Raw genomic sequence first — 13,688 nt, forward strand, 5'->3', positions numbered from 1 at the left:
TATCTTGTTACTTGATGATTAAGACCAAAATTAAAATTAAGTTTGTTTGCCCACACCTAAGTTACCCATAAAAAAATTGACTATACCCAAATAATTTTATTGCCATTCTCTAACAAGATTTAAAAAAAAATTAAAGCAACATTTTTCAATTCTTTAATCATGGTTTTTATTGAATAATATGACCTAAAAAAAACCTATTTTCCCTACCTACAAATGTACCTATCCAAAAGCCAGGAGTTAGGGTTGGGTAAGGGAAAGCAGACATTATTCAAGTGTGGCTTAAACCATTATATTGCATTTATTAGCTGACAGTAATATTTCAATAACCAGTACCAGTTTTAAAAACTGAACTGGTCCAAATCAAAATATTTTACATAAAAATACTTCATCAATGAAAAAAGTTTCCTTATGTTAATATTTCCTTCTTTTCAACATCTGAAATAAGTTTCAAATTTTGCACTTATTGTTATCAATCTTGATTTTGTATATATATGTTGGATCTGACCATAAGCCAAAAATTGAAAGGTTTAAGTTTAATTATTTGTAAGAATCAGGCAAAATTGGAAAAAATCAGAAACATGCATGTCAAAACCCAACAGATCTGACAATATAGTTTCACTCAACGATGCTTTCTCTATTTGAAAAGACCATTATTTGTTATCTGCATCCCTTGATTTGAACAGAAATTTTTCAATAGTATGTTAGAAAAATTAGGTTTTTGACAGAGTTATCTGACCTTAAGATAGTCATTTTCAGTGCATTTCAATGAAATTATTACTCAATTTACCAAAATGATATGGAAGATTTTTTTTCCTTGAATAGTCAAATTGAACTTCCAAAAAGGTGGGTTTTTCATACCATGTTTCACCCCTGCCTGATTCTAACACAGACTGACACTTAACATTGAAAGTTATTTAATTCAAATATTTAAGGAAATCCATAGTTTTTTTTTAATCATTTACTGTTAAAAATACAAAAATGTATTGTTACAATAAAGAATTACTCATAAAAATGTTTACCAGATACATTCTCACATGTAAGTCATATTTGCACAAGTATTATATCAAGCTGGTAATAATTAATGAATTCAGTGATTTTAGTACTGAATATTTCTATTTCATGGCTCAGCCAATTAAATTAATCTAGCCTAAGCATTATGGTAATAACATCTCCATTAATTTGCATTTGAATAACAGCATCATGAAATGGTTAAAAATTATAAAAAATGAAGGTTAAATTAGAAAAAAAACAAATCCCACACTTTTAACTGCACAATTTGCTCCCAATTCCCAATTTAGGAAAGCTAATCAAATTTATCAAAGTAGTATTCTCACCTCCGAACTCTGTATAAAATTAAATACACCAAAAGCTGATTAATGTCAAAGCATTTGATATCTATAGAAGCCACACCTCTCTCATATCTAAATATACCTGCCACACAATTCAACCTGTGCCAAATCATGCAAGCATCCATCATATAAATACATATCTAAATCTAGATGCAAGGTTGTGACATTTCCAATCAAAACATTCTACATGTAGTACATGTATAATAAAATATCTAGAGGGTAACTATTTCTGTTGTCAATGCAACTGTCTTGAGTCTTAATTTTTATATTGTTATTTTCTTCAATCATACATGTATTTCTTCAAGTACAAAATACTGGTAACTAAAGCATGCAAACTGTGTCTGAACACTATCACCAATACAAACTAACATTCAGTCAATGCTATTTACATGTTAGTTGAGGTCCCTAAGATACTTATATGGTTTGTTAGTAGAGTCCTGGACTATTCTTTATAACAGTTACATCATGCTTTAGGGGGCTGTTTCACTTACTTATCCTTTACAATACTGCAAACAAATTGAAGCATCAGCTCTAGCAATGCACTGACATGGATTGTAGCAAGGCACGGACAGTGGATCATCCACTTTGTTATTTTTTTTACAGTGAGTAATATAGTTATCTTCAGGGAACAGAGTTGGTCTATCCTTAATAAAATGACAATTGCCTGATGAACTTCCTTATTTTATTACCTAGACAATTTATAAAGAGATTTAGAATTTCTATTGGAAACAGATTCATTCAAATAACTATGAAATGATAGAAAGTTTAAATATCCTTGTTAATTGCCCAGTTTATTACCTAAGGAATATCAACAGGCGATTGCCAATTAATCAAGAGAAGAAAAACCCTATTCCCTGAAGTTAACTATATTACTTGCTGTAGTTGTGATCTAGCATATTGGTTTGTGTACATATGGTTTTGATATAAAAGGAAATTTTCTTGCACAAAAAAACAATTTGGATTCATGGTAATTTATTTTTAAATTCAATTAGTATAAGAAAAAGATTTAAGGTGTAAATATTACTCAGTGTTAAAAAGTCATAGCAGTAAAAAAAATCTCAAAACCCAAGCCATCTTGATATTTACTGAAGTTCAGATTTCTTTGTAAGATAACAATAACATTATGATATTAAAGTAAATAAGTGAATAAAGACAAGATACAAAGAATTTCTTACAACCAACAGAAATCATGGAGATGGTTTATCAGGAGCAAAGTTTTCTTGAAAATACCATAAACTAATGAGCTGTATTAAAAAGAATGTTATAAATAATTACAGCAAATAACGGTTAACTTCAGGCATATAATTTGTCTTCCCTTGATTGAATGACAGTCAACTGATGAAATATTTTATGTAATTAACTAGACAATTAACAAGGAGATTTAAACAAATCGAAATTTGATGAAAGTTAAAATCTCTTTTTCATTTGTCCAGTCCAAGGAAATTAATCAGGTGATTGTCTTGTAATCAAGGGAAGACTAACTCTATTCCATGAAATTAACTGTATCACTTGCTGTAACAGTTGTCTCCATAGCAGTGTTTATTCCTTGTTGTAACTTAAAAATTTGGAATGGCATGCTATCCATCTACTATGACCACTGCAGTCCATACCTTCTTATAGATTGTCTTAGGAAGCCAGCGTTTCCATGGCCTGTGGGTTTCTGTAATAATCGACTATCAGACAGAGCCCGTCTACATCTCACTATTTCTTCATATAGCTTCAGTTTCTCCTCATCTGTCATCTTAGACTGTTCAAACAGTTAACATAGTCTCAAATTATAGGTGTAACACTCTAGTGTGATATTAATGTCAATAAAAACAAAATTTAATGCTTTTAATACACCATTTTGTTTCATAAGAAAGATAAACATTAAAACTGCAAATGTTTTCATTTGTTCTATTCCTTACATATTGTAGAAGCTCTTGTGGTAAAAACAATATTTTGAAAAAATACTTCATGTACTTATCTAGTAAACTGAGTACTGCCAGTTTGAAACAGCAAAAGAAATCTTTTACATTATAAAGGTGTTAAGCAGAAATGCCTAGAAAAAATTTTGTTGTATTGGCTTACCTTCTTCTTCAAACTTTCATATTCTGGTTTAAGCCATGAAGCATGATTTGGTGAGTAACTAGCTATCACAGATCCTATATCCTCTTTGAAGTGAGTTTCAAACATAAAACATCTCTGTTGTATGTTCACTTCAGCGGTGTTTTTCAACTCTAACGTCACATAATCATCATTGGGATCTATTGTTATTGTTTCTATTTCTGAATATTTAAATTGGTTCAACACATGTTTGTCTCTGGCTCGTAAAAACTTGATTCCATCCATATTAATAGCAATCATGGCCTCTCCAGTGTGAGACCATAGACCTTTGTGGGTAATAGGATACATTGTACACCCGTATAGTGGGAACTGTCTGACTACTGTTAAATACCATACTTGGGCCTCCAGCTCTGATTTGCCTTTACCATAATGCTAATTAAGAGAAGAGTGAACTATCTAGTAAGTATCATGCTTCATGGTTCAAAAGATGCACTCCAACAATCAATCAATCAAAAGATGCATCATCTAACTAAGTCAGGTTTCTTATATTGTTGAAAACCGTACATCAAACATAAAAAATGTTACCTATAATTACTTTACTTTACATACCAATATACATGTATATGCTTATTATATGTAAGCAGTTCAAATTAGCACTGGTCCAAGGTCAGGTATCCTCCATTTCTGATGCAAGAAATTTCATTTACTTTAGTCTTAGACCTACCATGTTTTATATATACCTTTTTTCAGGACTTTTCACTTACTTCCGGTGGAACTTTCATTTAGGACACAAAAAAGTCCAGAAACTTTTACTTTTGCAAGAAAATTTGAACCCCTATATGTACTTTTGAATGTGTCCAGAATAAGGGAAGTCCCAACCAATTAAAAATTTGAAAAGAAATATATCTTATTTAATTTATTCTTACAATTTGAGTAAAATAATGACAGAAACTCATTTCAAGTAAATCATATTTAAAAAAAAATAGATCTATTTTATTAGATGAAAGCTTACACTATGTGAAGATGCCACTTCTTCATTCCAATCTCTGCCAGGCATGGCTAATACCCTCTTACATAGAAACTGTTCTGCCTCCTTATATCTAAAACAAAGTTAATTAAAATTTGTAAAACAAATATGTTATAACAGAGCGCAATTCCTTTGTATACAAAATTTATTCGAACTCTTTTCAAAGAGAAATCATTGACTAATTTGCAGAAGTTGGACCATTTTTTTACACTGTGAAAGTACTTATATTTATGGGTATCAATTTTCGTGGTTTAGGGGTAAAGCACATATTTGTAGATCCTTGAATTCGTGGTTTTGATGATCCTGTCATGCAATTTAATATAAATAATCCTTCCCATTGAAAATCAAATTTCGTTGTTCATCTTACCAACGAAATCCACGAAAATTGGTACCTCATGAACAATAGTACATTCACAGTAATGAGTTTAGGCTTTGCATTTGAAGGACAGGGATATTTGTACTTGTTATGGGAGATGTCTATACCTATGGGAATATATGAGACCTTCTATGACAGACACTGGTGTCTATGTTAAATGTTCTAAGATTCACTTTCTAACTACATCATTTCCATAACACACAACTTCCAACTGAACAATTTTGAGCCATCCATGTTTCAGAGCATCTAATTAAAAACGACGTTGCAGGTGCTCTGTCCCTTGATGAAGTGAAATGGATACATAATAGTGTTTCTTCTTTATTTGTTACTAGATTTCATCGTAGCTATTTGAAAAGAAAGATAAAACAAACCTGAAATCTTTGCCATCTTCATATTCACCAAATGTAACTCTAGCTTGTAAACCAGCTAACTGCAAGGCCACTTTGTCTGACACAGGGAATTCATCCTAAAATACATTGCTAGACTATATTAATTGATGATGTACCAAGGGTAGGGAGGGTGAGAGGTTACAGGGATCAACCCCCTTTTTAAATTTCTTGATAAAAATTCCTCCTTTCATAAAATTCTGGTTAGGCTCCTGTATTGATTACCATAAATACTAAATGACATTGTTTATTCTCTAACAGCACAATATAACCACAATATATTAGCAACTATGTCTCTCAATAATATTCATACCTTAATCAACCAGCCAAACCTGTATAAAATTTTGAATTGTATTTTCATCAATTCTTGAATATTTGAGACATTTAGTGTCTTTAAATAGTGGCTATATGAGTCATTTATATATGAAGCATAGGCCATAGTAATTTAATTATGGTCAGATCAGTTTCTATATTACATCATGTACATGTACTTTCCAATATTGGGGACTGTTCTGTAACTGATTGAAGTTAGTTCAGACAATTTTTTTATGGAAAGATGTAGGCTGCTGTCTTTCAGACATCCATCACAAGACAGTTCCACTAAAACATATAAGGTACTGGGGGGATGGAACTTTTTTTGCAAAGGGACTTACCAACAGAAGAAAATTATGCTAAGTCTGTATATTTCATTCAATACGTCAAGAGTTTTAACAACAACCCGATGTTTCCTTTTCTTATTTTTTTTTTGGAACAGTCCCAATATCTTTTATATCTTATATGATACTGCAGCTTCTCCTCCATGTTTTACCTTAACAACTTTAGCCACAGCCTCAGCATACAGTAGCTGGTATTCAACAGGATCATTAGGAATGTCTTTGATATTTTTGTATATCCTCTTCCTGAACATCAATCTAGCATCTGATCCTCCTAATGCCATCTTTGGTCCCTTCTTAGATACGGTGTCATACTTAGACATCTGGGCAGATTTCCTCTCTTGCCTAAGAAACAAATGGAATGGAAATGTTAACAAAAGATACATTTAATGTGTAAAAGAACATGTTTTTTTTCTAAAACCTATGTGAAATTGAGTTAAAAAATTTGATTAGTTTGAAATAAAATTATTATTCAGTTGTATTTCATTCCAACAAACAATAAATAGATGTGGAAACCAAATGTTTCCAAAAAAATCCTCTCAGAGCTACTGATAAATTATAAGATTCTTGATTATGATCACTATCCAGTATAATTTTTTTACATTCCCAGTGATTTTTTTGTCTGTCTGCTTTGAACACTCATTACATAAGCCTTTTCAAATTTAGAATTCTTTTTCTTTGAGGTCATAGCATACCTTGATAAAAAAAGACACAATAAAAACTTACAGCTCCCATTGAGACAGGACATCAGTGATGTACTCATATCCTCTAATGTATCTCTCATACTCTGATGTAACCTCGTACAGAGCCCATCCCTCCACAGATCTCAATCCTATCTTTCTAGCCACACTCTCCAGAACCTCTGCGGCGGTATCTACTGGCATCATACTAATAGCCTTAGTCTTGCCATCCATAAAGTATACCTTACAGATCAGTGGACTCAACATCTGCATACTCTATAAATATGTAAACATGAGAAAATTATTGTATATGTATAAAAGCTATGATACTTTATCAACATGATATTTTTTTTCAAGAAAAAGCAGTTCTGTAAAGACAGGAGCTTATGCATTAAAACACAGTATTGCAAAACAATTTCTTTGAAAAAGTTAGCAGTTGTGAGTCCATGCTTAAATAAGTTTTCCCAAATATTCTTGGTTAAAAATTTCCTTTACATAGAAAAAAAAATTATGAGAAATTCTTTTCAAAAATTCATAAAAAAAATCATGGGAAGACTCAATTCATATGAATTTAATGTGAACTGTCATGAAATTTATTAACTTGATAAATTAATAAAGTAATGCTTTTTATACAAAAGACAACGAAAAAAATAAAATCATCTAAAAGTGGTATTATATCCGAACATTTATTTCCTTCTAATTAATTTAAGTTCAGGTATTACTGTTCATAATTCATCATCTTTTAACAAATATATATGAACTTTTGATAGTAATTACACATCTGTTAGCAAATACAGTGAAACCTGTCTATACTGAACCCCTTCTGGACTGCAGAAATTGTCCAGTTTAGACAGGTGTTTGGTTTACCCAGTATCAAACTATGTTCAAACTTAAAAAAAAATGTCTGGTTTAGACAGGTTTTGGTACACTGTGAAAGTACTTTAATTTAAGAATCCCAATTTTCTTTGATTAGGGTGGAAATATAAGTTCCTGGATTCTTGAATTTGTTGTTTTGAGATTTTCAGTAAATAAATAACTGGAATTCTCCTTTTCCTTTGGAACTAAAGTTCGTGGTTTGTCCAACTAATGAAAACCATGAAAATTGGTACCCCATGAATAATAGTACCTTTACAGTATCAAGGGTTTGGTTAAGACAGGTTTTACTGTATTTCAAAACCAACTGATAAATTTGACCAATCATAAAAAAAGACAAACCATAATTTCAACTGAAGATGGCGGTAGATTCCTGGCTTTGGCTCTTGGTATTGTCAGATGTTTGTGACACTGTAGTGAATACTTTCCAATAATACTATTACTGCAATTCTTCTTCACGAAGGACAGTAGATACTGAAAAATAAATATGATCATGTAAGTTTTACTTGATATTTTTACAGAAAATAAACATGCTGATGTAAGTTTGACTTGACATTTTTACTGAAAATGAACATGCTCATGTAAGTTTGACTTAACATTTTTACAGAAAATAAACATGCTCATGTAAGTTTTACTTGATATTTTTACAGAAAATGAACATGCTGATGTAAGTTTGACGACATTTTTACTGAAAATGAACATGCTCATGTAAGTTTGACTTAACATTTTTACAGAAAATAAACATGCTCATGTAAGTTTTACTTGATATTTTAACAGAAAATAAACATGCTCATGTAAGTTTTACGTGACATTTATACAGAAAATAAACATGCTCATGTAAGTTTTACGTGACATTTATACTGAACATATATATCAGAAACACACTATATATTAATTTTCCGGAGTTCACTATTTTTCATTATTTTCATGGTTGACAGATTAGCGTGAAAGATAGAAAGGTTCAATCAATGTGATGGATTTTTAACAATGCAAATCCTTAATCATTTTTCAAAACCAGGAAATCTGATATCCCTAAATATGTTCATTTGATAGAATCTGTGAAAACTAGCAACTGTGAAAATTAATATGTTTACAAGAGTCTGTTTCTTCAGAGTGGCTGTAATAAATTGGTAAATAGGGAAATCTTCTAACTGACAGAATGACAATATCTGATATATTATCGTCAATTCACAACTGCTATTATGCAAGAATACATCCAAACCAACTTATGGCTGTAATCTTTTTCAGATGCTCAAAAGACACCATCAAAAATATTCTACCTTGTGTAAATTCTTGCTTGGTGAAAATGAGGCTGTAATCAAACACATTAATGACCAAGCATTAATCTGGTAGCTCTGTTCTGGACATTCAGTACACTGCCGCATCATTTGACAATACAGTTCATCTCGTAATTCCACTCTGTCAATACCATTTCTGATGTAGTTCTGGACAACTTTAAGAGCGTCATCTTTTGTTTCATCTTTGATATATTTCGTAATATCCTGTGATATAGAACGTGACTGTTTTATAGTCCAATGCATTTTAGCTTTAACTTATTTGTAATACAAGTTGGATAAAGAAAACAAAAGTTTAATCTCAACAAAATTTATTGCCTGGACATCACAAAAAAAAATGTGTTTCTAGCCCTCAATCCCCAGCCTTACCTTTGTGGTATAGAATATTGTGGAACAATATCGAAGAATCCATATGCTTTTACTAGAGTTTTTCATTTAAACAAATTCAGTGAATGTTGGAAATTATCATTTAAATTTCATAATTTCTAATTATAACTCCTCGTATTTACCTTAAATAATGTACAAGCTAGATGTACACTTTCTACATCATGAATCTGTATATGGGATGTTGGTATATTTCCACTCTTACAGAATTTCAACATTTCTTCTTTTGTAAGATAACCCTTCTGCAAAAAAAAAATACAGAACAGGTTTTACTGAAGGTATGTAGTCATACATAAAGGGCTAAAAGCACTACAAGATTTTTATAATCGAATTCAACTTAAATTTGACTGATTGATTGTAATTTTACATCAATTGTCAGGTCTTTCAGGCATTTAAGCAAAAGAGCATCAGTTTTTAGGCATCAGCATTTCCTTAAGTTCCAAAGTCCAAAGTGTGTAAAATGGGAAAGGACTATATTAAATGAAGATAACCCTATTAATTGAACAACCAATTTTTAAGAATTTTCAGTATTGGGCAATAGAAATCGCCACTACAAAATTTTGGACCTTCCTATCCTGTGTTAATCATGTATTTTTCCAAGTGTAAATTTCCTGGTTAATCAATTGGACCTATTGTACACATCAAATACCATATGCCTCAACTATTATATTCTAGCTGCTTGAAGCAACAGCCCTCAGGAATTCCTGTCCTTTTACACTAAGCACATAATTCTGACAATTAATGCATGATTATACAGCATACCAGCCATAAAAGCAACCATTACCAATTTTAAAATCTTTTGTATTACACTGTTTTTTGTTTGAACCCCATCGCCTCTTATTCTAGGAAGCAAATATCAACAGGCAACCAAGGAAGTCATTAGAGGCAAATATCACTTCGCAATCATGGAAGTAATTTGAGGCAAATAACACTTGGCAATCATGGAAGTCATTTGAGGCAAATATGACTAAGCAAACAAGAAAGCCATTTGAGGATAATATCACTCGGCAATAATGGAAGTCATTTGAGGCAAATATCACTTGGCAATCATGGAAGTCATTTGAGGCAAACATGACTAGGCAAACAAGAAGTCATTAGAGACTAATATCACTTGGCAATCAAGGAAGTCATTTGAGGCAAATATGACTAGGCAATCAAGGAAGTCATTCAAAAATATCCCCAATGGTGTAATTTACCACCCAGCAGAGTACCTACGGTAGTACTTACAATAATCACATTTAAAGGACTTTCAATCATATTTCTGATGACTAAGTGAATCTCATACTTTCCTGCATCATGCAAAGTTAAAAAATATAAATACTGCACCACCAGTAGAGGTTGGAAATAGTTGATTAAATATTTATGAACCCAGAAACCTTGAAAAAACTTGATTTAAAATCAAATTCATATAATCAATACAATAAAAAACTCAAACATCAAATGTTAGACAAGTAACTCCAAGTCTGCCAATATCTAACAAATCTTAACCGATTTATCTCATATTGTCCAGTAACAACAAGTCATTGAGAAGTAAACAATCAATACTCTTGATATGATTAATTCTGCACTTAACCTATATAATTAACAATTAAAATCCATACCTCTCCAGATCCTGGACGCTTTCTCAGACTCTTCATTATTGTACCTCCTACATCTTTAGGATGATCATTAAAATGTTTTTCAGCATATTCCATCATGTCATAATATACATGGTCATCTTCTCCTAAATCCTTCACTGGTACAGCATGTCCATTCATGTTTTCTGATACAAAGTTTGGATCCATCATATTCTTTAGATTTTTCTCTGTAGTTGGTGATAAGGATTCTATAGCAGTTGGTGTTTGGTTTGATGTATCCACTGTCAACCCTGCCGGAAGATCTGGAGCAGGGATGGTTGGTGGAGGCCCCAACACTGGAGGAACAGGTGCTCCAGGTGCTCCTCCAGGAGGTGGAGGAGGTGTTGGAACTCCTCCCGGTGGTGGTGGTGGGGGTGGAACTCCCCCTGGTGGAGGAGGTGGAGGTGGTACACCACCTGGCAGTGGAGGAGGTGGCGGTATACCCCCTGGAGGTGGTGGAGCTCCTGGTGCTCCCCCTGGCGGAGGAGGAGGTGGTGGAACTCCTCCTGGTGGTGGTGGAGGTGGTGGAACACCCCCTGGTGGAACCCCTCCTATCTGACCTGCTGTTGTTTCAAACTGTTCTAAAACATTCTGCATTTCAAGAATTTCTGCCATATTTTCATCATAAGATGATGAATTTCCTAAAGAATTGACAGATTCATCCATCTTAGGTTTAAGTGAGGCAGGAGGTGGTGGTGGTGGTAATGGTGTATCTTGGTATCTATTTCCATCTTCAGGAGGTGGAGGTGGAGGAAGGTCACCCTCTTCAATAGATTTGTCTAGATCATTCAAAGCTTCTTCTGTAGCCTTTAAGAAAAATATTTTTCATAAAAAGTTACTTTATTGACAGTATGAACTTTGATTTCGAAACTAATTTCAAAGAGATGACATGGACAGGATTCAATGATATGACATGTCACTTTTTATACTAAAGTTATTGTCTAAATATTGGAAAAAAAGCTTTGAGAGAATGCTTGTTTCTTGCCCCTTTTTTCCTCTTATTACGAAATGATTCAAGTCACAACACCAAAAAAAAAATCAATCACAGCCTTCCCTCTGTGGTATGGGTCCTAGTAGTACTTCATTGAGATATAGACACTTATATAAATTTGTCATATGGACATCAAATGTCTTCAACACAAGATTTTGTGTCGAATTAAAATGTCTCAATGATAGCTAAATAGTTTGGTTAAGTCAGACACTACTGAATTACAAGCTTTAAAGATTATCACATAATACAGAAGCTAAACCTAATTGAAAGGCCCATGGTTAATGAACAAATGCATCAAAAGAGCATGCTTACTGACCTATCTGAAATTAAGTACTAGTATTTTCCCATTTTCAAAAAAAATGTATGAGTGACATATAGTTAGCATTAAAACATACAGTTCTTCTATTTATTATCAGACAAAAAAATATTTGCTCAATATGAACATCTTAAAATACGAATGCTTTCTGTTTAAAGTTTGATCCATCTCCATGGAAACAATATCAATGAATTTGTTCCTATACTATTTTACAGCCATTAGTGTTTGTAAATCTCCAGAGACTTAAGATACAATTTCAATGCACTTAACAGATTTAATCATTCTATATCCAGAATTTAAACTGTGGTTGGAACAAGTGCCTTTAGAGAATCATACACAGTAAAACAAAGATTAAACAGCTGCACCATGAGTGCATGATACATCTGTCCCCATGATGGAGTTTCAGTGTAACATGTGAAAAAAATCTCATAAAAATATAAAAAAAGTCCCATAACTCTGAAATTAAGTAATGCATTTTCTCCAGCAAGTACACAGACTGTTAGAATAACAAACAATCCTTCAAAGTTTGAAGTTTATTGAACAAAGGGTTCTCATCAAGTGACAGCTAAAAATATTAATGTGGACAGGCAGACAGACATTTGTATAACATATATAACCCATCTTTGAAAGGCATATAAAAATATTTTTTTCAAGAAAATGTGTCAACACAACATAAACGCCGTAATTAGCAATGTCTAAACAAAAAAAAATTTAAAAAATAGCATACACTGTGAAATAACTAAATCTTCATAAGGTAACCAATGTTCACTTTGGTATAAAAATACGTTTTTTTATTTGTTTATATCACAGTCAGGATTTTAACAATTCCTTTACATTACCACCTGCCAAGGTTATTTGGGGGAAAAGTAAAAATTATAAACAAAGAAAAAAAAAAAACTGTAATGTACACTCATAACTGCCAACTTTTGAAAATCACCATGTGGGTTTTTACCATTAGGTGTCACAGTGTGTGAACGGACAGTTTCGTGAAATACTTTGAAATCTGTATGGGTTTTACTGTTTAAATATATGAATGAAAAGCCTTTTTCAGTTGGACAAGTGTTTAATGACAATATGGACAATATGTATATAGTTAAGTTCAGGAGAGATTGTCTCCCCTTGATTCAATGACCATTGCCTAATGAACTTACTAAAATACCTTTCTACACAATTCTATCTCCATTAAAACCTTGGTAAACTGAATACCTGTATAACTAAACAAAACTTAAGGAGATAAACTTAGCGTAAGGGACATAACTCTTGAAATCAGTGATCTGTTTATATCACATTCAATTTCACCAAAGCCTTTCAAGCTTTCATTTGAAACAGAATGAATCCAGTCCAAGTTACTTCGATGCTTCCATGAGAATGGTAAAAAATGGTGAATACAAATGTTCAAAAGACTTGTAAGAGTTGTGTCCCTTACCCTAGGTCTACTACCTTAAAAGAGATCCTTTATATACCTACCATATCTTCACCAAGTTTTTCTCCTAAGTTTTCAAACTCTTTGTAGATATCGTCTAAAACTTTATTACTTTTGGCTGCGTTTCTACTATTCTCCTCTTGAACAAGGAAGCTAAACATATCATCGAGGTTAAGATTTGTGGGAGAGACATGAGGTTGGTGCTGTGTCCACATAGAACCAATCAGATTGGTCAGGGAATCTAGCTCGGCCTGTGAAGATCTGTAAAGAGGA

At 32.4% G+C, this 13,688-nt stretch overlaps 1 protein-coding gene across 6 annotated transcripts in view; it reads right to left on the reverse strand.

Moving 5' to 3' along the window:
• The window catches only part of LOC148625718 (unconventional myosin heavy chain 6-like), a 77,402-nt gene that overhangs the window by 19,437 nt on the left and 44,277 nt on the right, over positions 1-13,688 (reverse strand). For 3 of the 6 annotated variants that reach the window (XM_088569434.1, XM_088569436.1, XM_088569432.1), the window contains 12 exons: positions 13,460-13,676; positions 10,671-11,492; positions 9,195-9,311; positions 8,671-8,892; positions 7,733-7,864; positions 6,564-6,793; positions 5,993-6,182; positions 5,170-5,264; positions 4,408-4,495; positions 3,420-3,827; positions 2,960-3,096; positions 1,841-1,855 (listed from right to left, as the gene is read on the reverse strand). In XM_088569434.1, coding sequence (XP_088425560.1) covers positions 1,841-1,855; positions 2,960-3,096; positions 3,420-3,827; positions 4,408-4,495; positions 5,170-5,264; positions 5,993-6,182; positions 6,564-6,793; positions 7,733-7,864; positions 8,671-8,892; positions 9,195-9,311; positions 10,671-11,492; positions 13,460-13,676 — 2,673 coding nt within the window. The remainder of the gene's footprint in view (positions 1-1,840; positions 1,856-2,959; positions 3,097-3,419; positions 3,828-4,407; positions 4,496-5,169; positions 5,265-5,992; positions 6,183-6,563; positions 6,794-7,732; positions 7,865-8,670; positions 8,893-9,194; positions 9,312-10,670; positions 11,493-13,459; positions 13,677-13,688) is intronic. The other 3 variants (XM_088569437.1, XM_088569435.1, XM_088569433.1) reach the window with 1 other exon arrangement.

The sequence above is a fragment of the Perna viridis genome, chromosome 2 (assembly GCF_037379345.1).
Source record: "Perna viridis isolate PV_CMFRI_1.1 ecotype Kerala chromosome 2, ASM3737934v1, whole genome shotgun sequence".
Classification (NCBI taxonomy): Eukaryota; Metazoa; Mollusca; class Bivalvia; order Mytilida; family Mytilidae; genus Perna; species Perna viridis.